Source organism: Andrena cerasifolii, chromosome 8 (genome assembly GCF_050908995.1).
Source record: "Andrena cerasifolii isolate SP2316 chromosome 8, iyAndCera1_principal, whole genome shotgun sequence".
Lineage (NCBI taxonomy): Eukaryota > Metazoa > Arthropoda > Insecta > Hymenoptera > Andrenidae > Andrena > Andrena cerasifolii.
In genome coordinates, this window is record NC_135125.1 from 13,771,878 (window position 1) to 13,793,669 (window position 21,792).

The 21,792-nt window shown below is 40.4% G+C and overlaps 6 protein-coding genes across 15 annotated transcripts; 3 read left to right on the top strand and 3 right to left on the bottom strand.

Moving 5' to 3' along the window:
• Nucleotides 1-796: 796 nt before the first annotated feature.
• Nucleotides 797-4,845, top strand: LOC143372530 (sec1 family domain-containing protein 2). 5 transcript variants are annotated; one of them, XM_076818781.1, is made up of 11 exons: nucleotides 806-1,251; nucleotides 1,348-1,590; nucleotides 1,661-1,930; nucleotides 1,999-2,184; nucleotides 2,256-2,513; nucleotides 2,619-2,747; nucleotides 2,821-3,052; nucleotides 3,135-3,243; nucleotides 3,338-3,493; nucleotides 3,598-3,813; nucleotides 4,208-4,845. In XM_076818781.1, the coding sequence occupies exons 1-10, from the start codon at nucleotides 1,051-1,053 to the stop codon at nucleotides 3,803-3,805; spliced, it is 1,992 nt and encodes a 663-aa protein (XP_076674896.1). In that variant the 5' UTR covers nucleotides 806-1,050; the 3' UTR covers nucleotides 3,806-3,813; nucleotides 4,208-4,845. The 5 variants fall into 5 exon arrangements, with proteins under 5 accessions (XP_076674899.1, XP_076674897.1, XP_076674896.1 ...); XM_076818784.1 differs by lacking the exons at nucleotides 3,598-3,813; nucleotides 4,208-4,845 and having other exon boundaries at nucleotides 797-1,251; nucleotides 3,338-3,347; nucleotides 3,424-3,493; XM_076818782.1 differs by lacking the exon at nucleotides 4,208-4,845 and having other exon boundaries at nucleotides 804-1,251; nucleotides 2,002-2,184; nucleotides 3,598-4,146.
• On the bottom strand, nucleotides 2,222-4,846 carry Xrcc2 (X-ray repair cross complementing 2). Its single transcript, XM_076818788.1, has 2 exons — nucleotides 3,436-4,846; nucleotides 2,222-2,804 (listed from the first exon to the last, which is right to left on the bottom strand). Exon 1 carries the CDS (start codon nucleotides 4,844-4,846, stop codon nucleotides 3,854-3,856), a length of 993 nt encoding a protein of 330 aa, XP_076674903.1. The 3' UTR covers nucleotides 2,222-2,804; nucleotides 3,436-3,853.
• Nucleotides 4,847-5,436: 590 nt separating this feature from the next.
• On the top strand, nucleotides 5,437-9,708 carry P115 (general vesicular transport factor p115). 3 transcript variants are annotated; one of them, XM_076818774.1, is made up of 12 exons: nucleotides 5,437-5,682; nucleotides 5,910-6,150; nucleotides 6,230-6,486; nucleotides 6,617-6,818; nucleotides 6,891-7,042; nucleotides 7,133-7,323; nucleotides 7,392-7,564; nucleotides 7,646-8,073; nucleotides 8,145-8,325; nucleotides 8,421-8,605; nucleotides 8,702-9,085; nucleotides 9,148-9,708. In XM_076818774.1, exons 1-12 carry the CDS (start codon nucleotides 5,605-5,607, stop codon nucleotides 9,226-9,228), a joined length of 2,553 nt encoding a protein of 850 aa, XP_076674889.1. In that variant the 5' UTR covers nucleotides 5,437-5,604; the 3' UTR covers nucleotides 9,229-9,708. The 3 variants fall into 3 exon arrangements, with proteins under 3 accessions (XP_076674889.1, XP_076674890.1, XP_076674892.1); XM_076818775.1 differs by having other exon boundaries at nucleotides 5,922-6,150; XM_076818777.1 differs by lacking the exon at nucleotides 9,148-9,708 and having other exon boundaries at nucleotides 8,421-8,610; nucleotides 8,702-8,887.
• On the bottom strand, nucleotides 7,441-14,689 carry Nd-75 (NADH dehydrogenase (ubiquinone) 75 kDa subunit). 4 transcript variants are annotated; one of them, XR_013086300.1, is made up of 14 exons: nucleotides 14,602-14,682; nucleotides 13,121-13,266; nucleotides 12,720-12,919; nucleotides 12,494-12,601; nucleotides 12,029-12,394; nucleotides 11,728-11,949; nucleotides 11,523-11,658; nucleotides 11,069-11,421; nucleotides 10,797-10,982; nucleotides 10,542-10,731; nucleotides 10,290-10,465; nucleotides 10,066-10,200; nucleotides 9,743-9,992; nucleotides 7,441-7,824 (listed from the first exon to the last, which is right to left on the bottom strand). XR_013086300.1 is itself a non-coding variant. In XM_076818779.1 (14 exons), exons 3-13 carry the CDS (start codon nucleotides 12,882-12,884, stop codon nucleotides 9,843-9,845), a joined length of 2,187 nt encoding a protein of 728 aa, XP_076674894.1. In that variant the 5' UTR covers nucleotides 12,885-12,919; nucleotides 13,121-13,266; nucleotides 14,602-14,689; the 3' UTR covers nucleotides 9,565-9,806. The 4 variants fall into 4 exon arrangements, 2 of the variants coding, with proteins under 2 accessions (XP_076674894.1, XP_076674893.1); XR_013086301.1 differs by having other exon boundaries at nucleotides 9,739-9,992; XM_076818779.1 differs by lacking the exon at nucleotides 7,441-7,824 and having other exon boundaries at nucleotides 9,565-9,806; nucleotides 9,843-9,992; nucleotides 14,602-14,689.
• A 385-nt stretch (nucleotides 14,690-15,074) lies between these two features.
• On the bottom strand, nucleotides 15,075-21,304 carry Fz (frizzled class receptor). The gene is made up of 3 exons (XM_076818786.1): nucleotides 20,271-21,304; nucleotides 19,750-20,129; nucleotides 15,075-19,684 (listed from the first exon to the last, which is right to left on the bottom strand). Exons 1-3 carry the CDS (start codon nucleotides 21,068-21,070, stop codon nucleotides 19,146-19,148), a joined length of 1,719 nt encoding a protein of 572 aa, XP_076674901.1. The 5' UTR covers nucleotides 21,071-21,304; the 3' UTR covers nucleotides 15,075-19,145.
• On the top strand, nucleotides 15,119-17,788 carry LOC143372532 (uncharacterized). The gene is made up of 4 exons (XM_076818787.1): nucleotides 15,119-15,261; nucleotides 15,776-16,282; nucleotides 16,625-16,871; nucleotides 17,432-17,788. Exons 1-4 carry the CDS (start codon nucleotides 15,195-15,197, stop codon nucleotides 17,658-17,660), a joined length of 1,050 nt encoding a protein of 349 aa, XP_076674902.1. The 5' UTR covers nucleotides 15,119-15,194; the 3' UTR covers nucleotides 17,661-17,788.
• Nucleotides 21,305-21,792: the final 488 nt, after the last annotated feature.

Sequence of the window (21,792 nt, forward strand, 5' to 3'; positions counted from 1 at the left end):
TTTCCGATTGCATTACATAAACATCTGAAAGGTAGATAAGCGCAACCCTCAGGGTCAAGAAGAGGTCATCCGAACAAAGTTTATGACTTTATGACTTTCGGCCTTTCCCGACCGGAGTTTTTACCCTTACAAACAGGACACCGGCAATTATTGAAAGCGAAGACAGAATTTTAAGTGGTTTTACGAGATGAGCCGCTACCCGCTCGATAAAATTTGGCACGCAGATGTGGAAGGAAAAGTAAAGAAACCCAAAAAAGAAATTTGATAATAATCTATCAATTTCATTTTTTTTTCTTTTTCAATTCAAAGAAATTTTAGTTATTATCGTACATTTATTTCTAATTACTTTACTTGTCATGATTCATTTTTTATTAGTAATTAATGGTGGGTAAAGATACGAATTTTGTATTTTATACACGACACGTGCTTAAATGTCGTAAACGTATATGTATCTGGAATGAAAATAACTAACCAATAATTCACACCACGCTTCTGAATACTTTTTGGCCTTACTCGCTCTCAGTTTCGATCTCGCTTTCTCGCTTAAAACCTTCCAGGTGTGCTGCTCGCTTCGAAGTTCGAACCCGCATGTCTACAATTAGGGCCTATGCACACGGCGACTTTTTGCAGCGACTTGGCCTGCGGTCTATGCGGAGTATGCGCGAAACGGAACATACCCTAGATCTTTCCGCTGCAGAGAAGTTTGAATTTCGCTCTTACATAAAAATTAACATCCCTATGTCCTATAGCTACCTTCACATAACACACAGATTCACACAGATTAAAATTAATACATTGTTTTCGAGCGATAAGGAAGGAGGCGAAGACAAATTTCAAATGTAATAAACTTCATCCTTAACTCTTTCAAGTTCGCACTTCGCGCTAAACGCCGCTAGGGCGAGGATCGCAAATCGCAACAGTACGTACCGTACATACGTACTTACGCGCCGCAGAAACCGCAACGTACTCGACGCACTTAGCATTCAGCCTTTTAGTTATACGGGTTCATACATAAGAAGAATAAAGAAATATAGAAGAAAGGCAGGAAAAATGTCTGATATTGTATTTGAAATGAGAAGGTTCATCTCAGAATGTTGGGCAAACGTACTCTGCCAAGTGGGCGGTACAGTGGTTTATATAGATCACTATGCGGCTGAATGCTTACATTGGTATACCAATGGTAAAGGTTTCTTGGTGCTTAAAGATGCTGGTGCGATTGCAGTTCATGAGCTTGACATGTATCACTTTCGAGTAGGTAAACGTAATTTATACTTAATTAGGAAGAATAAATTTTAAATTAGTTGCCTACCCATGTAAAATATACGCATGTATCTGTGTTATTTATAGTACGTCCAAGTAAAAGATGCGAAAAAAGCCGTTATCATTTCGACTGCTAGTGATCCAGCATTTTATCAGCGTACAATCAAAATGATTCTAGCAAAAAATGCGTTTGACAGCTGTGCTATATATTGTGGTGTTCCTTGTTGCGCTGCTAACTACCCTGGAATCAAAGAGACAGAGGAGAGACTAAACTATAGTAAATTAAAAGGAAACATCAAAGCCTGGATGGCTTCGGGAAATCTGTCGCAAGTGTGTCAACTGTTTCTAATCATTTTGAAATTATTAATCCTATTTGAAATAAAAGCAAACTTATTCGCAGGAGCCTTCGGTAGACATCGTCCATATGCCACTTTTCATTGCCATTTTGAATAGAGATTTATTCGTAACACCTCCGTTCGGAGATTTAATGCCATCTTTAGATGGAAATGTTTCAAACGATACACTTTGTGCATTAAATTTTCTAGCAAATTCATTTTACAAATTGTTTGATAGTATAAATGCTAGGTTGGATATTTATTCGCTTGGAAAATTGAGCGATCAACTTGCGGAGAATTTGGAGAATTATGCGGTTAACACAGGTCGCCGAGATGTGAGTAGAAAGGATGGAATAGGGGGAAAAAAGGAATAATGGATCGTTTGTCATGTTTGATTGTGCAGCAGATGTCGGAAGCTACAGAAATGGGGGTGTCGCTTATTTTAGTGGACAGAACATTGGATCTCTGTACGCCTACTAGCAATAGCGTGGAATCATTCCTCACAAAAATATTGCGAACGTTCCCTCGTTTACCTCATCATAATAACGATGTAGCAATTGGTATGTCGCCTGTATTTGGAACAGTAGAGGTAAAGTTGTTCTTTCGACAGATCGTTCGATGTACAAACTGGATTATTTAGTCTGTTTTATCGGTTTTAAGGAAGTGCAGCGAGCATTCCAAGTGCCAGGATGTTTGGCGAGTGTGGAGAAAATTACAATGGATCTTTTTATTTTAGAAAAAGAAAAAAAGTTGTTAGCTATGGCTAATCAGTCGCTAACCGATATGGTTCCCGCGAAGGATAGTCCAAAATTAAGAACAACAGCAAGAATTTCTGGCCACAGTTTAGAGAAAGTGCTTAGTAAAATTCGAACTACAAATAGCATAGATCCTATGACAGTTTCTACAGAAAAGTTTCAGGTAATTTTCTTCTCTATTATCCTATGTATATATCTACTTAGCGCAGGCTTATATTAGGTATCTAATTGCATCCAAAGTGCATTTCCATTTCTTGCTGAAACATAGAGTATCTTGGCGATAGTGGAAGCATCAACGTCCCAGAAGGTCTGTCAGCTGGAATTACTTGGCAGTTTAGAGAAATTGGCGCTGCAAAATCTTTCCGTCAGCCGAGAATCATCCAGCATACTCGCGCAAGTAATTGATCGTTTGATTGCAACGCGCGCTCCATTGCATAATTGCGTTAAAGTTAATCTGAAAATGATTTTAGCTAAGTAACGTGATACGAACACGAATTCATAGAGGGCTCGACATCGAGAATCTGTTAGCGTTATTAATACACGTTTACGCCCTTGCGGGAATGCAAATCCGATTTTCTACGCAGCAAGAACACCAATTAGAAGAGTCGATCGCGAACGCAATTTTCCAAGATTTTCAAATTTTCAAGGGCAGTTCATCGACTAGTACCACATCGACCTATCAGCGTACTTTATTACTCTTAGGTATGAGCTAATTATTAGTGATCGCTTCTAATACGATAGAAGAAATGTTGAGTAACTTGCACGGGTTATGTCTACGTATCAGGAGGGAATGAAGCAACTGTGGTACGGGAAACATCGCGTAGAATAGCTGCACGTATTATCGGGACGCTTCGTTTAATCGCGGAACAGCGTTCGACGCTACAAGACTACAGGTGAACTATGATTTTCGCAAATTCATCAAGTCTTGAAACTGGTTCGTATCGGGTGAGGTGACACGAGACTTTTATCGAACCAAACAAATTGCAGATTTTCTATGGTAAGGCCAAGTTCGCAAGAAGCAATTCGATACATTGGTCTTTTGGAGCAAATAACTAGGGATGTGCTTTGTATAGGTATAGGCATACCTCGAGAGTTAAGGGACCTCCGTCAAAGATCGTCTTCGCTTATTTCAGCTGGTTTCAAGTAAGAATTTTCGTAGCATTTGGCGCGATGTATTTTACATACGTCGCACTTGAGATATGCAGTAGGTATATGTAACGAACGTATGTATGTACTTTCCACCATAGTTTATTCTCAAGGGGTAAAGCAAAGCGTCATCCTCGCGACAATCCCTATATTGTAATATACGTGATTGGAGGAGTTACTGCGGAGGAAGCAAAAGTAATTCAAGAAGCGACATTAGCTCATCACGGCGATAAAATATCGCGCGTAATTTTAGCGGGTTCCAGATTGTTAAATCCTCTGGACATTGTGGATAAAATACTCTTCAGTTGATACAGTACGTACTCCTTACTGAATCTCGTAAATCTGACGAGATAGAGTTTATACATTTCCTTCGTCCGTTTTCCATTTTATACCACCCGATAAAATAGAATAGTTGATTCTCTTAAAGACTTGCGCTCCTTCGAGTGTACACATTAGTTGTCGGGCGTTGTGCATTCGGCGCAAATGTATTTTATAATTGGTAGTACCTGCTAATAGGTCTCTTGTAAATTTATTTTCTTTATAATCGATGATGGTGTTACAGGGTCGGGTGTATATTGTTGCGACATTAAATCGAATTGTATGCAGTTTAATGTGCTTTAACAGTTTCCTAATATAAGAATCAATCGTTATAGCACCATTATTTTGGCGATCTTGCCAATAATATGCCGTCATATTGTCGACAGCTAACAGAGCAACTTCAGCATTGCTAAGAAATAGGTCGTCCAATGTACACAAGGTTAAGAAGAATTGTTCGCTATCGTAACAATCGATGATATGCAGGTTACGTAATGAATTTCGGACAATAGCTATTTTATCGAAATTGTTCAGGACCGTTTCGGACGCGGACGCGGACGCGGACGACACAGCATAAGCAGTCTCTATCATATCTGTCATTAAGTCGATCAATTTTGAAACTTGAAAATGATGGTCTGTATTTATCAAGATAGCTGAAGCGTTACAGCCGTTAATTCTGAAGGTACCAACGCAATTTGGTAAGATACACTTTGCGAGCATTTGAGAGAGAAGTAGAGTTTTTCCAGTCGAATGCTCTCCATTGATTTCTATGATGTCTGTACTTTGAGGACCTTGGACGAATAGGGTGTCGTCTAGGCAATGCAAACTCGGTTTGCCTTTTAATCTTGCCAGCAACTGTGCACCAGATTCTATATGCGAACCCATAGATTCTCCTTCGTTCCTACTCCTTTTTTCCTTGTAATAGATTTCTTTCCTTCTAATTGTGAACCACTTGATCCTTTGCTCCCATAATATGTATGTATGAATGTATGACGGTCCAGCATTCCTATAATAAAACTCCAACTTATCATACATTGAAACGCAACAGCGATATCAACACTTGATTACTCATAATGAAGGAATGCAAAAAAAAATTACTCAGCTTCCGGAAAGACACAAGCTATCACCGCATAGCGAAGAAAAGAATTGAAATGAGCTGTGAGACAGAGACTGTATATAAGTATATGTACATACCGACTTGCTGAAAAATCAGAGGTTTTGATGCGCACTCTATATTTAAGAACTGTCACTCTGGCAACTAATACTACACAATCAACAAAGTTTGTAAAAACAGCAAAGTAAAAAACAATAACGATACGTTCACAGTGTAAACTGTAACTGTAGTACTTAAATTAGCCTGGTTAAATTTGCGTTTTTCCGTAGCAATTTTCACCGTATTTAGTTTGAATTCTAACCGCTAGCAGGATCGCGATCAAATTCCACTCGCAAGCTGAATTGATAACGTTGCGTGCGACACGAAAATGGTAAAAATAAAGGGGGCCCGGACTGCTCCGGACTGCTCGAGTCGTGTGACTGTGTGACAGAACTGTACCCGATTACCTGGTCTCCGGCTCCAATCTACTTGCTGGTTCGACTAGTAAATTTGTGTAAATTTTCGTCGACGCGTCGGAAAGACTGACCGAGATTACGAGATTACAATCCAAGTGAACATTTGCGTTCTTACCGCCCCCTGTGCAAACCACCTATCGATTGCTCCGACAACTTTGGATCGAAGCAACGACTTGGAGAACGTCGTGTGACGTGTAGTTTACAATTTTTACACTGTCAACAGAATGGAGTATTTCAAAAGCAGTTTGAAGTCTGTTTTAGGTTCTACACCGGCTGAAAACGAACCATCCGGCGCTGACACGGTATTTTCTCAATTTCCTATTCAATTGACTTTATACTTTTATTTCTATGTTTCGTAACACATGGTACTAGTGCATACATAGTAGGTAGTACCATTGAATGCAAAGCAAAACGATCGCAAACTGTATGATTGAAATAAATCTTAGCATTTAAGTAAGAATGCGTGGAGACTTTTATTATTTTCTTCTTTTCTATCATTCATCCTTCTCTCCGACTTTGTTGATTGGAGCAATCGGCGCAGGTAGAGCGATTGGTAGACAGGTTACAATCGTCGACATTGTTAAATGACAGAAGGGATGCTTGTCGGGCCCTCAAAGCTCTTTCACGCACTTATCGCGTCGAGGTGGGTGCTCAAGGAATGGATGCGCTCAGACAAATCCTAGAGATGGATAGAACCGATTGCGAAATTAGTGGTTTAGCATTGGACACTCTTTGTAATATAACTGATCCTAAAACGTTTGATGATGAAGGTAACGTTGAAAGTAGCGAGTAGCAGGAAAGTAGCATCTACGGTTTCATTGAATTATTTCAAGTAGATATTATTTTCAGTGGATAAACATGGACCTCGGAATAAAGTCGGAGAACAATTTACGGAAATATTTATTAAAAACTCGGACAGTGTGGGATTAGTTTTGACACTGTTGGAAGAATTTGACTTTAAAGTCAGATGGCCCGCGCTCAAGTTACTCACACATCTGTTATCTAACAGACCAAAGGATATACAAGAAATTGTTCTGGTTAGCCCTATGGGTGTTTCTAAATTAATGGATCTACTTAGCGACAGCAGGGAAGTTATACGCAACGAGGTATAAAAAGTTACGATCAAAGGGTCGTAACACCGAATTCAGACTGAAACACTTGTTTAAGTTATTAATAAGCTGCCGGACAAAGGTATTGGTTAGTTGTAACATCCGATTCGTGTATAATGCAATATAGGTCCTACTGCTTCTAATTCAATTGACAAAGGGGAACGCAAACATTCAGAAAATTGTCGCCTTTGAGAATGCATTCGATCGGATTTTTGATGTTATCGCGCAAGAGGGTAATGCAGAAGGTGGTATCGTCGTAGAAGATTGCCTGTTACTTATGTTAAATCTTCTAAGGGGTAATATAAGTAACCAAAATTTTTTTAAAGAAGGTAACGTTTAATCAAACCTTGTTCTGGAAATGTACCATCGAAGAGAAAAGTAATATCCCGATCGGATTGCAGGCAGTTATATTCAGAAATTAACACCAATGTTTGAAATACCAGCCGAAACCGAGGACAATTCTTTGGGTGGATGGAGTCCTCAAAAGGTATCTAACGTTCATTGTATGGTGCAGGTGGTTCGTGCTTTGGTCGCACCGAGCGGACCTGCTCAGGTAAAAACGATAGTATAGCTTAATCCTCCCATAAAGACCTCCCCGTACGAGGGCGATTCTTATGACAGAAAATATAATATTTATATGAAGGCAATAGCAACCTGTCAGCGAATCATGAGAGCCTGTGGTTTACTACAAGCTTTGTGTAATATACTGATGGCCAGCGGCGTGCCCGCGGACGTGCTAACCGAAACGATTAATACAGTGGCGGAAGTTATTAGAGGAAACGCCAGTAATCAAGAATTTTTGGCAGGAGTAATGGCGCCTAGTAGCCCTCCTAGGTAATCTCGGTAGAACTTTATTTGAAAACTCTCTGTAATACATACTCTGCTGCTCTTTTTTTTCTTAGACCTGCAATTGTTGTGTTGCTTATGTCCATGGTAAATGAAAAACAACCATTCATTCTCCGATGTTCCGTTCTTTATTGCTTTCAATGCTTTTTATACAAGAACGAGACTGGGCAAAGTCAGCTTATTCAAACATTACTGCCACAAGGTAACGAGATGCCATCTTTGACAACAGGTTCGTAGAGTAGACTGCGGGTTATTCATATGTACATACATATGATATAAATATAATGCGTTATGAATATAATATTGCTAGGACAGTTGTTGTGCGGAGGATTATTTTCGCTGGATTCTTTGTCGAATTGGTTTTCCGCGGTGGCGTTATCTCACGCACTGATCGACGATAGTACGCAGAAGGAACAACTGTTGCGCGTACTTCTTGCAACTAATATCGGAAAGCCACCAGTAACTTTGATGCAACAATGCGTCATGTTGCTGCAACAGGGCAATAAAACGCAATGCAAATTAGGCCTTCTAATGTTACTTTGTAGATGGACCGCTCATTGTCCAGCAGCGGTTAAATCGTTCTTGCTCATCGATTCTTCCGTAGCTTACTTAACGGCCTTGTTGTCATCGCAAGAGAATAACGACGACTTACAAGAAACTTTACTGCAAAGTATGTGCGCTATGCTTATTGGATTCTGTATACATTTTAATGACAACAGTGTTCCAAATTATACAAAGGTATGATGAAAGGATTGATGAAACATTCAACCGAGTAATTACAAACAACATCTTACCCTACCTTTTTCTAGGAGAAATTGTGCAATTTAATTGAGAATAGAATAGGATTAGAAAGATTTCAAGATGCTATCGGTGGTCTCGCTAGGCACGAGGTCTATTCTAGAACGTTAAAGCATCCCCAACCTTCGGTGAAGAATCCTTCGGAGCTTTTATTGGATCATGAGTTTTGTAGATTATCGAAAGCATTAGAAGGTACAAGAAGTACTGTTCTTATCTTTCTTTCATTCACTTTTATAGTTTCTGTGTTATTACTTTTCTTCAATTGGCTTACGTTCACATATTTTTAGGTATGATTACAAAGTCAGTTCTAGACGCGAATAGCTTGCATAATGAAAATCAAACTACAACACCGACACCGCCAGATTCTGTTCTGGTAGCCCAATATAAAGAAGTTATACGAGAGCAAGATCTACAAATACAAAAGCTGAACCAAGTCACGGAATCACTTGCCAGAGAGAAGCATGAACTTGAAGTACGGTACAGTACAGTATAGTATAGTATAGTATAATACATAGCATATTGTACTTGCTATTTACCTATCTTATTATTATTATTATTATTTTTACAGTTACAAGCTCATGATCTTCGATCGACCATTAGCCATTTAAAAGATCAAAATTTGGTTTTACGAGCAGCGCGAACTAATATGCTGTCGGAAGAAATAGAATTGTATGGCACAGTGAATAACGGAGACTCGGCAAAAGAATTGGAAAAGTGTAGGAATGTTGTTGTAGATTTAGAAAACCGTTTAGCAGAATATACTTGGACGATAAATGAATATAAACGGAAATTCGAAGAAAGAGACGAGGCTGATATTGAACGTAAATTGAAAGACAAGTCCGAGGAACTGGAGAAACTGAAGAAAGATCAGGAAGATCTTTTGGAGCTTCTGACCGATCAAGATAGCAAAATTATACTATACAAAGAGAGATTGATCGCACTGGGTGAAAAGGTATTTATCTACTTTTCACGTGGTGTACTTATAACTGAAATTTAACTGATATCTTTTATTAGGTTGAGACGGACGAGAGTTCCGTCGAATTGGACACCGACGATCACCCAGAATCCAACAATTCGATCGAACGAAACGATTAAAATATCACCTTCGCGATCGAGAAGATCCTTTCCTTCTCTTCATTTTTAATCTTAATTTCCTCCCCATTCATCCACGATGACAACCTATCGCTGGAGGTGGTGAATAATCTATCGATGCAGGGAACGGTGAATATCAGAAAGTAAAAATGATTTTTTATTACTTTCCCGAAATTTTATGTACAACACTTTAACGGAATCGTACACGGACATGAATTCGACAAATGATGAATGAATTCGATAGAATTTAATAAAATGTATGCAAGTCGGAGGTAGGTTTCAGTGAAGGTTCCTTTTTAAAAAATTCTATGATACGGCTATAGGAAATAATAAAACAAGTTATTTCGATGTTCTATTAAGTGACAACAACATCTTTGTATGTATTCCGTCAAGTCAAGTATGTATGATATCATTTAATGTAATTGTTACAAGAGGTACTTTTACTTTTTACGTGCTTTCAATAAAAGTACCACACTTGGAATATTTTCTCATGTACTATCAACTATTACATACCTACCATAGCGCAAGCTTCTATTTACATTGAGTTGGTGGTTTCGGCGGTTCCGGCGGTTCCGGCGGTTCCAGCGGTTCCAGCGGTTCCAGCGGTTCCAGCGGTCTCACACGCTAGTCTCTTGTTGCTTAATAACTGCTTGCACACATTTTGCCATAGTGGGCGATGCACGAGATATCACGTCCGTCATGAAAAAATGATTCAACGTCTTCTGTTTAATTTCCAACGGGCTCGAGGGCAATGTTTCGTTCACCTCCTACAAGTACAAGATACGTGTATCGCGTTTATACCGCGTTACATTTGGCACGTACATATGTATCATTACATACCTTTGATAGCTCTATTGCCTGGGCAATATAATTAGCTGATTCCACATTACCGTATCTGACTAAATGAGGTGCAATCTCTTCGAGTCTAGATCTGATCTCGGCCAAGTTGTCATAAGGTAAACAAATTCCACAAATCTGTTCAAAACAATTCATCTTTTTGTTTTCCCCGATTGACAATTCACATTTACCCATTTGCATATGTGCGCATTAATTACGTTACTTACCTCGGAAAGAGCCCGTATAATTTTCCAATCTGGTCGTGCTACAGCCGGAGGTGTAATTGCAGCGCAAGTTTGTTGAGCGCGACCTTCCGTATTTACGTAGGTTGCGACTTTTTCGGTGTACGCAGCTCCAGGAAGTATAACGTCTGCGATCGAAGCTCCCTCGTCTCCGTGGCTTCCTGTACGGAGGCGCGTAAGTCAGAAAAATGAAAAGATTTCCGTTCTGTGTATGTAATTACGTGCAATCGCGTATACCTATGTATACGATAAGGGTATTCGGTAAGTCTTGTTTCTTTATATTGCCATCGTCGGATCCCAATAAGAACAGAATCTTTGGCTGTTGCTGCTTCACTTGTTCGATTGACGAAGAATAACCTACATCTAGCGCAGCTACTTGTGACGCATTCGTGTGAAGAATGTTTAATACTTTCCATACCTCAGAAGCCTAGAAAGCAATACCTCCTGTATGTACTTGCGAACAATTACATATAAAAATCATCCTTCTCTCACCTTTGAGTTTTCTCCTAAGGCCTGTGCCAGTAACTGCGTCTCGGCCAAAATTTTCGCTCCATCTTTTCTAGTTAATTGTTCAGCACCCAAAATGATCAGAGGCTTCTTAGCACTTTTCAAAGTATTCGAGAATGGATGACTACCATTTCTTAGTTGTGTAATAATGTCTGGAGACTGGCCTAAATGCTACAATTCAGGCAAGTGTGTTGAGTCTTGAATGTTTATGAATAAGAAAACATTATGGTGCTACTCGTCCAGCCTAATGAGCCTACCTCGTGATTATAGGTCAAATCTACGTCCGAACCGATCAGAGCGATAGTCTGTTCACCATGAATATATCCTTTCCTTAAACGGGTATTTACCAACGGTGCTTCGTATCTCGGATTTGTACCGATTAGTAATACCACATCAGCTTCCTCGATTCCAGCAATTGTGTTGTTCAATAAATAATTGCTTCTTATATCGATACCCGCACCCTGCTTTGGAAAGCTTTGCTCTGTTGCAAGAGTCTCACTACCAAGCCTGTTTATGAAATCCTTCAATGCTACAAGGGACTCTGCGTCAGCTAGTTTCCCAGCAATCGCGGCACACTTATTTAACGGTACATCTTGAACTGCCTGGGCAACTGGGAAGCAGTGTATCATATTAATTTAGCAAAAATACCACCTGTATCTCATTAAGAGGAAAATTGAAAAATTCAAAAAGTAATGCATAATTACAATGTACCTGTTACAAGAGCATCCTCCCATTCAACGGCTTCCAATTTTCCATCGATTTTCATCATGGGAGTTATAAGTCTTTGACGCTTAAGTCCGTCATAAGAGAAACGCGCTTTATCCGATAACCATTCTTCGTTTATTTCCTACACAGTATCGCGTGGTTAAGGTTTACCAATACACCTTTAATGGTGGTTACCGCTTACGATACTAACTTCGTTCACCCTTGGCAAGATTCTTAAAACTTCCCCTGTTCTATGCGATATCACTATGTTACTACCGACAGCGTCAAGGACATCGATGCTATCCGTACGGCGTGTCTCCCATGGGCGAGCAACAAAAGCATACGGCTTACTAGTTAATGCTCCGACGGGACACAGATCAATAATATTTCCAGATAATTCGGATAGAAAGAGTTTCTCCACGTATGTTCCCACCTGTAATTTGTATATGCAATTTCAGGAAATACCATCTAGATAGCGAATTCTGAGTGGCTAGTTGAATGGCTAAACATACTTGCATATCATTTCCACGGCCTGTAGTTCCCAAATCATCGATACCGGCTACTTCGGATGCAAAACGAATGCACCTTGTACAATGGATGCAACGGGTCATAATTGTTTTTATCAGGGGCCCAATATCTTTGTCCTCCACCGCTCTTTTACCACTGTAGTTAATATCGACGAATCTGCTGCGATCGCTACCAAACGCCATACTCTGATCTTGTAAATCGCACTCGCCGCCTTGATCGCAAATCGGACAGTCCAAAGGATGATTTACTAATAAAAACTCCATGACACCTTCTCGAGCTTTGCGGGTTAAATCGGAATTAGTCTTCACCCTCCAACCTTTCATCACAGGCATGGCACAAGCCGCAACAGGCTAAACGTAATTTTGTAGAACGATTGTATTCATAATTATAGCTGTACATGTTGTTCTTATGTTAGAAAGTGTATAATAACGACGAAAAATAAAAAATACCTTGACTTGTTTTTCAATTTCCACAAGGCACATCCTACAATTACCTGCCACTGCTAAACGTTCGTGATAACAAAATCTGGGAATCTCTACTCCTATCTTAGCTGCTGCCTAAAAGAGACAATCAAGTAAAAACATAGCGAAAATTTAACAAGCATGTAAATCCTAAGTTATAACATTACGTATTTTTACTAATATTTAGTAAATGGTGTAAAGGAAATTGCGTTACCTGCAAAACAGTGGTACCTGGCGGAACTTGAACAGGTTTGTCATCTATGAATACTTCTACCAATTCTTGTCGAAGTTTGGAGGATGTATGTAATCTCACTGCAAAGGCTCTACCATTCTGTAGTCCCACTCCCGTAGACAATCTTGTCACTGGGAGCCTCAACATTTTGCCCCGTTCACCCTTTACGCGTCGGTCCTATGCTGTTATATAAGAAAAACTCACAGTTGAAACTTCGGCTAGCTACATATATAATCGGGTGTAATAACCTAATTTATAGTTTTTCAACATTTATCGTAGCTAATTCACCGATAGAATATGTAATGTATTGGTATAATGAAACTTTCTTTGTCTCGATTTCTCATTCAAAATATTTACATTAATTTTATTCGGTTAAAAATTACCAAAATGCCTGGACTCCTGGAGGACAGACGGTGAGACGTGAGACTGATGGTCGACGAGCTCGATCCGAAATAAGACTTCCTACTTTGTAATGTCGTTTAATTATCCATCACTGTCTTACTTTCGAACACACCACTCTTCACGAGTTCTACCATAAATAAATTAATCTTCTATAAATAATCACTCAGTTGCACAATATGTAAAGAATCTAATGTTTATATAGATATTGCTTTATTTCGAAAGATACCTAGTTCTATTTTGCAATACGCGCTCCAAATACGATGCGAAACGTATGGATATAAGCGTAAGTATTACATATTGCATATGTCAAACAGATGCAGAAAAAATAGCGGAGCACCAAAAGCATTCATAATGCGCAGTGTCCAGCTCCGAAATTATCGATACTAAGCACCGTTCACAACGGTGTTCTTGATGAACGCGCACTGAAATCATCGATGCATTGCTATCTTACATCTTTGTTTTCCATGTTCGGCATTCGTCGTTGCTTTCGATGCGCGCATGGTACACGGAACTGCACGCACGGAACAAGGCTGCACCGTTGAGTTCGTGTTTGAAAATTAATCGATCTATCTAGTTGGCTTATTAATTAATAGTTCAATTAATAAGCTAAGAATAAGCCACATTATAATTTGGCTAACAAACAGTTGCGAATATGCTTTTAACTAATGTGAATTTCGAATGCAAATTTAACCTATATTCATATCATTTTATTTAAACTTTTAATGTTATAATAATTTATGAGGTCTATCCATATACGCATATGCACACATACACTTTCTTGAATACACAGTATACCGTGATGCATCTAAGTATATTTATTGCTCTTTATTAATCATGAAAAGTTTCTATTTTAGTAATATAGATATTTAATTTGAGTGATAAGGTTTAATAACATAGATATTTTAATTTTTAATCTACTTATTATATAAATATTAGTTTATCTAAAATCTATTGAGGTTTCGAAAAATTGATATTGCCATAATCAATTATTATATCCTATAATAATACTCCTACAAATTTCAGCTACTTTTCTACTTCAATTGAGTGCGTTACTTGACTCAACATTATTGATAGTGTTTAATTATACTCCTTCAGTTTCTTTCGAAGAAAACACATTTTTAAGTCTGCAATAGCAAACATGGAAAACAAAGATGTAATATAGCAATGCATCGATGTTTTTAGTGCGCGTTCATCAAGAACACCATTGTGAACGGTGCAGACATCTTTCCGTGTAAATACCCCAGATAGCACAGGACGTCTTAAAGACGTCCATTTTACGTCCGAACGCCTGTCGGCTTGATTTGTGAAAATGGACGTCTTCAAGACGTCCACAAAACGTCCTGAACACGCCTTGGTTACGCCCGAAACAGACGTTCAAGAGAGGCTGTGCGCCATCTGAGAAACGTGGATAGATTAAGACATCAGTGGTTCCAGAATCGTGGGACATGGGACAAATGCTTACCATCGCACTGCACACAAGCATATTCCTACTCGTGTCCCCGTGTTCTCGGCAGCCCAACAGCAGCTCGCATGGACAGCAGTAGGGATATGCTTGGTGCAGTGCGATGGGAAGAAAGTAGGGGACGACGGTAGGTCATAGTGGGGGTAAGCATTTGTCCCACGATTCTGGCATCACTGCTTACACCTCGTCTGTGGCATTTGGTGGCATTGCACACAAGTAGAAGTCAGTAGAATATGTTAAAATAGCGTCGTACTTCTATATTTGACATATAGCTGACCTGCAGATTTGTTGCACGCGCATGGTATAACCGGTTTGAATGACGTTTCTTCACTATCACAATTCTACAGCAGTTGGATGAGTATTCGAGAATTAAGTATATGTGGTACGGCTTATAAGCCTCTGCAGGATACAAATACTGGAGCGTTGCTAGGTTAGGCAGCTTCGAGGAGGCTGCTATGCAAGGTTGTTTTAGGCAAACCGTTTTAAATACTTCTGTGCGTTTAGTATTATATATCTAGAATAGCTTTAAGTTTTCCGTGTAAGAGTGACGTACCAGCCAAACAGCTGCTCGTAAGTGCCCTAAAGGATCTACGATGGCGTTATCACGTATCAGTAGCTCTTCTGATTTATTGACAGCTCTTTCTCGCATCTCACACGCAGGTATGAAATTTACAATATATTATTACGCAAAAGTTTGCACCTGTCATTATTACTGCTTCTCTGTGAAGCGTCGATCAAAACAATCATGTTCCCACGTCCTGATTCTGCAGTGAAACATCATAATTTCCTCATATATTGACGTTTCCTTCCCATCATTTCTAAATTCGTTCAATTAAAGAGGCAGACATGTACAACACTGTCCGTAGCGTACAATGTTAAGAAAAAGGGCCCATTCTTCGAAATAGAAATTCACGTTATGGAAACCTGTCGACCAAATATTTTCAGTTCTTATTTCCATTGTCTTATCAGTTACATAATATACTAGCGAAACAGGAGGATGACATCGCAATACGTTTGCAGCGCATAAAATTGATCAAACGTACTTTGCAGCGAATGTTAATTATTCGCGATGGACTTCCTACTGTCTCCCACCCCTTCGAATGTCATGATAAAAAATATATATGTACATCGATCTCGATCGGTTCTCTGAATAAAAGATATCTAATTCTTCCAGTGAATGCCTCCCTATGCGAGATGCAGTGCACGCGTTACGCAGCGGTGCACCATAATCGAACGAAGGGTCTACACGTGACGAGCGTTCGCCGTTACCCAGACCCCCCCGTTCTACCGCTTCCCACAAACGTTTCTGAAATATTTGCGAACGAAACCGGTCGCTTCGCGCCCGACAGGGCGCGCGATATCGCCGCGCCGGTGCTGATCCACGGCGAAATAGATTGCCGATCATTCTTTTCCAAGGAATATGAGCGACCGACGAATTGCCTGAGCATCCCGGCGACCTGTGCAGACACGCACGTGGACTCGTACGACTGCTTCGGCGCGGTCAGTTTGAACGGCACGATGCAGAGCAACGTGCCGAAACCGTTCTGTTCTAGCGGCAAGTCGACGCATCTGAACATGCCGGGCGGCCAGTGGGCCAGGGACGGGAAGTACATAGCCGAAGACATGCAGAGATCGCACTATCGAAATGTTCGTTTGCCGCAATTGAAATTGGACACGAGCGGTCAGTAGACGTTCAACAACGTACAATAAAGCCACTTATTATTCTTCCTCAGTCCCATTCGAAATACGGACTTGAAAAAAAAAAGAAAGGAACGCTATTTTTATACGTGAATTAAGATTTGCTTGTTTACCGAATCTGCCTTTTCGGTGGGCCCCTTTGAACGGTGCGCGACCATTCGTGGTTAATTGTTATCAACGCTAGATGCTCTGATTAACGAGAAAGACGAAGCTGGTCGGTTTTCAGTAATGTATTTGGCCGGGATTTATCAGAGCATGGTGGGAACGCATGCGTTAGTGGTGCCAACAGGGTAAACAGTGTGGAAATTTGTAATCTGTCGCTCAGGTCCCGCAACGAACTTCCTTTTGCGAACCGTATATTGGCCGAAATATATCTTCAGTATGGAATATTCGACAAATGCACCGCAACACCGCAACACCGCACAGAGTGCCGATGACAAAAGGGACGTGGCGCACTTATCCAAAAAAGAAAGATTTAAAAAAGTGGTGAAGGATTATGGAAGCACCGTTATCGTGTTTCACGTAGGAATTTCATTGATATCCCTCGGCGCATGTTATACAGCGGTAATTAGGTTAGTTTTGCAATATAATTTGTCGCGTTCCTTTTACGCACGACTTTCTTTCGCTCCGCGTCCGGTGCAATTATCGGCCGTCCATGAAAATCATTTAATCTTGTTTCTCAATTAAAAGAGCTATTTGAGAGATAAACGTCGGAGCGCTCAGTCTCGCAGATATTATTCCTGTAATTTAATTATTACGGAAAACAGGTATTTAAATGTCTTCTAGGTCAAACAGCTCTTTCTCTCTCGCTTCCTGTGCTTTTCGATAGACATGTCTTTTCGTGAGTTTCTGTAATAAACAGATGATTAAAGATAATATCGTTACCTGAGTGTGTCTAAATAATATTAATGTTTACGGTATCACTTATTATTGCAAAAGAAACGTACTCAACTCTCTATGCGATTTGTGTCCTGATAGGAATCGTAGGTTGAGAGGCACTGCTGTATGGCATTCGCCAGTCACGTGCTGATAAATAGTAGTGGGTGAAGCGCTGGCCTTGAAGATGCTTGAATTTCTGTTCTCCACAATAGTGGTAGAGCACGGTTGTCACGAAGGCATTTACTGATTTCAGTGGACTAGATCTATTGCCTCTAATTAAAACATTCATAAACGATGGGAACCAGCAGCTCGAAAAGATATTAAGTAACTCGTCGAACTTCTTGCTGGCGTACACCATTCACAAATTGTTCGCACCCGTCAGAATTTCGATCACGCTAGCCGTGACGCCGTTTCTCGTACGATACTTGCGAAGAATCGGAATCCTTAAAGCGCCAGTAATAAAACAAAGACAGTCGAGCTGAGCCGTCGCCAACAATATTGTTGTAATTTAACATTCGCATAATTTCCACGCTGGGGCAACGCATTTTGTAATTATACGTTTGTACACAAGTATAATTTGATAAAAAAATAAAGATGTATGTTAACCAAATGTTGGTACGTGTATATTCCGGTTTATTATATAAAGAATATAATAGTTATAATTATTTTACACAACGTCACGTATATTTCATGTATGATATTTTGCGCATCTACTATACGATGTAAGTACGGCCATCTTAATTACAGTAGTTTTACTATGAGTGTCTCGTTAGTTGCCGTAAATACATGACATACACAAAAGCTCGACAGTTTCAATGGACGAATTTATTAATTACGTTGGAACAATGATTGCGCGCGACGTGCGAGCCGTTACCGAGCCACCCGTTGAATTTGATTACGCATAGGAAACATACGAAAATGCCAAAAACACTTGGCAGGCATACCATATATGTACATAACTTTTTTTTAAAAATATATTATAGTACATAGTAAAATTAATGCACGTAAGTATATACAATTTAGTTAACCTAGAGCAGCACGTGTCTTACAAGTCAATTTTACATCTTCTCCCAAAGATATATTTATTTCGATTGTATTTTGCTATAGAGACGAGGTCTATAAATTCATTACAAATGGCAAAAAACATAAAAGTGTCCTTAACGATTGGACTAAAGGAGAGAACACCTTGAATGTTCTTAGTCTTAATCGAAATATCGTAAAGTATCTCTAAAGAGGTTTTTGTAAAAATATAAAAGATTGCTCGCGAGATTGGTAAGCGTAATTGTTCTCGATCCATCGATCGAACCCAAAATGGAAGGTTTGAAAAAATACAATGAGCTATAGTGTGCTCGCCCATTGCGTCTTGTGCATGCATGATAGAAAAGTACACTTATAAACTTTGAACACTTTGTCTGCAAACAGTTTGAGCATTTGTTTTTTAATTCAACAGATCGGACGTTGGGGGTGACTTCTGTTTGATGTATACGGAAAGGGTATATTGCTTAAATTGCTTATATTGCTTAAAAAATATAATGTAAACATTGTCTAATAATACTTGCAAACTAATCGGCGATTAGTTCTAACATTTTATACAGTCCTTACGCAACTCTCATAAAAATTCAATGGAAACATTCACAAATAGCTTAAACAAACATACAACCGTCTCAATAAAAAAAAAATATATTTTGGCACGGTACACTTTCCCTATAATCCCTAGAGTCATTTATAATGCACTGAGAAAGTAGAAAAGAAAAAAAGAAATAATACAAAAATGCATATCTTGCTGTTCAGATCTGTTTTCGGTATAATTCATTCGCGATAGTTGAAATTTCGTCAGGTGCGATGAAGTACGTACTTTTACGAGTTAGCTCGAGCGATTACTATCCGAATATGATATTTAATGAACAAACGTGATGATTGAGAAAGTCGAGAAGCTTCCCGCTTTTGTTGTACAGAATTAGAAATCTTTAAACGTACGCCTCGGTGCGACGTCCTTGTATATGATTAAAGAACTGTCGCCAACTGGTCAGCGTTTTACTCGACCATACCCAGAAGCTACTTGTTATACCAACAATCATAGCCATTAAATATTTGATCATAAAAACCTCGAATTCTGGCCGCCGTCCAACGTCTCGGGTACGTTCGCCGACGGGACACGGCATCGAATACAATGATTGTGGTCCAGGTCTCGAGCACATCTCCATATTCCACGTCAACATCCATTGATCGAAGTATGCTTGCTCGTAAAATAAGCAAGCGATGACAATCAGTGCAGGAACTATGTATAGCACGGAGAATATGCCGATGCGAATCATCAATTTCTCTAGTTTGTCAGTCTTTGTACCATCGTGCTTCATAACCGTACGTATACGAAAGAGAGAAACGAAGCCAGCTAGCAGGAAGGCAGTGCCCAGGACAAGATAGACGCACAATGGCGCCAAAACGAACCCACGCAGAGCTTCGACATTCCAAAGTCCCACATAGCAAACGCCAGATAGTATATCCCCTACGATAATAAATAGGTAAAATAATTTCCAACCATAATTTCTTCCATTACATTGGATAACTCACCTTCTACCATTCCCATTGCAAGAATGATAACTGTCTTTATCGCCGGCGCTGCCCAAGCAGCTAAATGGAAGTATTGCGAATTAGCTTCGATCGCTTCGTGGCCCCATTTCAAACCGGCAGCTAGGAACCATGTCAACGTCAGGATGACCCACCATATACTAGATGCCATCCCGAAGAAATAAAGTACCATGAAGAGTACCGTGCACAGCTCGTGCTTGGTACCTTGCGTTATTGTCGAGGCCATTTGGATTCTCATGTCTAAAGGAGGAGGGAAAGGTTCCCTGCACGAAATAGAATTACCAGCAGCCCAGCCGATCACGTATGCCAATGCCACCATAAGGTAACAAACCGACAAGAAAATAATTGGCCTCTCCGGATATCTGCATAAAAAGTACCGGTTACACGAGAAACTTATATTCTTCCAAATAATACTTATACTAAGGTCTGTTTCCTAATCCTCCCACATTATGTATCCATAATCCATTTCATAATACATTTCAATACAATCGACTCCATTTTACCTGAATCTGTCAGTGTCAATGAGAAACGTCAGAAAGGTGAAGAAGCAAGAGGCGGCGCAAACGGACGCCCAAGTTCCTACCCAGACCCTCGAGAATCTTCGTTCCCTTTCGGTGAAGAACATTCCGTCGCAAGGTGCGCCGCAATGGCGCTCGACATTCTTCCCGACCTTGAGCGAGTAGCCGAGTTCCTCTGGAACCTTGAACTGCATAGGGCAGACGAAACCAAAGTCCCTGGCCCCGAGCATGTAGACACCTCCGTAAGGTTTTGGTCCACCGGTCCAGGGTGGCTGAAACTCGGCTACTGGCATGCGTGGTGGCGGGTACATCGGTGCGGAGGGTTCTGTCGGCGTGGTTTCATTGTGACCAACGCACAATTCTGGGCCGCCGTTCTCGGGCAGCTTGGAGCAGTCGAGATTGTCTGGCCAGGCGAAGCCGAAGCTGTTCATCAGGCGCTCGCAGCCCGCGCGGGCGCTCTCGCACAGGGACCTGCACGGGGGTATGGCCCTGTCAATGATGGTGCAGACAGGTGCATACACAGTGCAGAGGAAGAAGCGCAGGTCAGCGCTGCACTTCATTTTGACCAAGGGCGCGAACTGGTGCACCTCCTGGCCGGCGTCCTCTTGCTTCTGATGGTTCATCAGGTTCGGCATGATGGTCTCGTTGTACTGTATGTTCATGCACAGGCTGATGGTGATCGGCTCGCATCGCCCGTGATGCGCCAGCGGATCCTTCGCGTGCAGAGCATTGACACCGAGCACGGCCACCAGAAGACCGTAGACCGCCGCGTAACACGGAATCATCGCTGCGTCTGTGGTCGAGCGACCGCCACCTTCGAGATCAATCGTCACGCGAGGCAGCCTACGAAAGTACGCGAACGCACCACGCCTTCGAACATCACCAGCGAGTCGTGCGGGACATAATAATCTCTAACAGAAGTAGCGGGGAAACGAGCGTACCTTGCAGTACCTTGCGACGATGATGGACGCGACCGCAGCAATACTGTAAACAGAACAATGCGAATGCGTTTCGCTAGCGGGGAAACCCGGCCCCGGCCGATTACCGCCAGTTGTCGCTACTTACGGCGGCTTGTGGAACCTACCGCGCTGCTCCCAAAAAGTGGGAATTTTCGAAACTGTTTTAATGGACGGAGTATACGCTATTTTCATTAAAAAATGTGATATAAAGGTAATCTTGAGAAGAAAACTGTTCCTTAAATTATAATATTCATACCTCCAAACCATTCGGATTGTCTTTGATAGACGTTTGGAATTATCCTGTGAAAATTATTTAAATAGGGTGTAATTAGACTGCGGTTATTTATGTATGATTCATGGACTGTTTGTTACTCCATAAATAAAATATAGATTTTTAATATAAGAAATTAAAGTTGAATTAATTTTGCAAGGTACATTTCACCTATACAAAGAAATATCTATTCTGCTTGTGAATGTGCCATTTAACTAAAATTTATAAAACACGTGCAAAATATAGAAAATACATTTTCAAAATTCTGCATAAACAT

Coding starts and splice junctions, on each gene's coding strand:
- Nd-75 (XM_076818779.1), bottom strand. CDS start 12,884: ATGTTGAGGCTCCCAGTGACAAGATTGTCTACGGGAGTGGGACTACAG. Junction 12,395..12,493: donor AAATTGAAAAACAAGTCAAG/GTATTTTTTATT, acceptor AATTACGTTTAG/CCTGTTGCGGCTTGTGCCAT. Junction 10,466..10,541: donor TACCCTTATCGTATACATAG/GTATACGCGATT, acceptor GCCTCCGTACAG/GAAGCCACGGAGACGAGGGA.
- Xrcc2 (XM_076818788.1), bottom strand. CDS start 4,846: ATGTATGATAAGTTGGAGTTTTATTATAGGAATGCTGGACCGTCATAC.
- LOC143372530 (XM_076818781.1), top strand. CDS start 1,051: ATGTCTGATATTGTATTTGAAATGAGAAGGTTCATCTCAGAATGTTGG. Junction 1,931..1,998: donor TTAACACAGGTCGCCGAGAT/GTGAGTAGAAAG, acceptor TTGATTGTGCAG/CAGATGTCGGAAGCTACAGA. Junction 3,053..3,134: donor GCGTACTTTATTACTCTTAG/GTATGAGCTAAT, acceptor TCTACGTATCAG/GAGGGAATGAAGCAACTGTG.
- Fz (XM_076818786.1), bottom strand. CDS start 21,070: ATGATTCCGTGTTACGCGGCGGTCTACGGTCTTCTGGTGGCCGTGCTC. Junction 20,130..20,270: donor ATTGACACTGACAGATTCAG/GTAAAATGGAGT, acceptor CTTTTTATGCAG/ATATCCGGAGAGGCCAATTA. Junction 19,685..19,749: donor TGCAATGGGAATGGTAGAAG/GTGAGTTATCCA, acceptor TTATTATCGTAG/GGGATATACTATCTGGCGTT.
- LOC143372532 (XM_076818787.1), top strand. CDS start 15,195: ATGGCGTTATCACGTATCAGTAGCTCTTCTGATTTATTGACAGCTCTT. Junction 15,262..15,775: donor TTCTCGCATCTCACACGCAG/GTATGAAATTTA, acceptor TAATTCTTCCAG/TGAATGCCTCCCTATGCGAG. Junction 16,872..17,431: donor TGTTATACAGCGGTAATTAG/GTTAGTTTTGCA, acceptor TACTGATTTCAG/TGGACTAGATCTATTGCCTC.
- P115 (XM_076818774.1), top strand. CDS start 5,605: ATGGAGTATTTCAAAAGCAGTTTGAAGTCTGTTTTAGGTTCTACACCG. Junction 5,683..5,909: donor AACCATCCGGCGCTGACACG/GTATTTTCTCAA, acceptor TGTTGATTGGAG/CAATCGGCGCAGGTAGAGCG. Junction 6,151..6,229: donor TAAAACGTTTGATGATGAAG/GTAACGTTGAAA, acceptor TATTATTTTCAG/TGGATAAACATGGACCTCGG.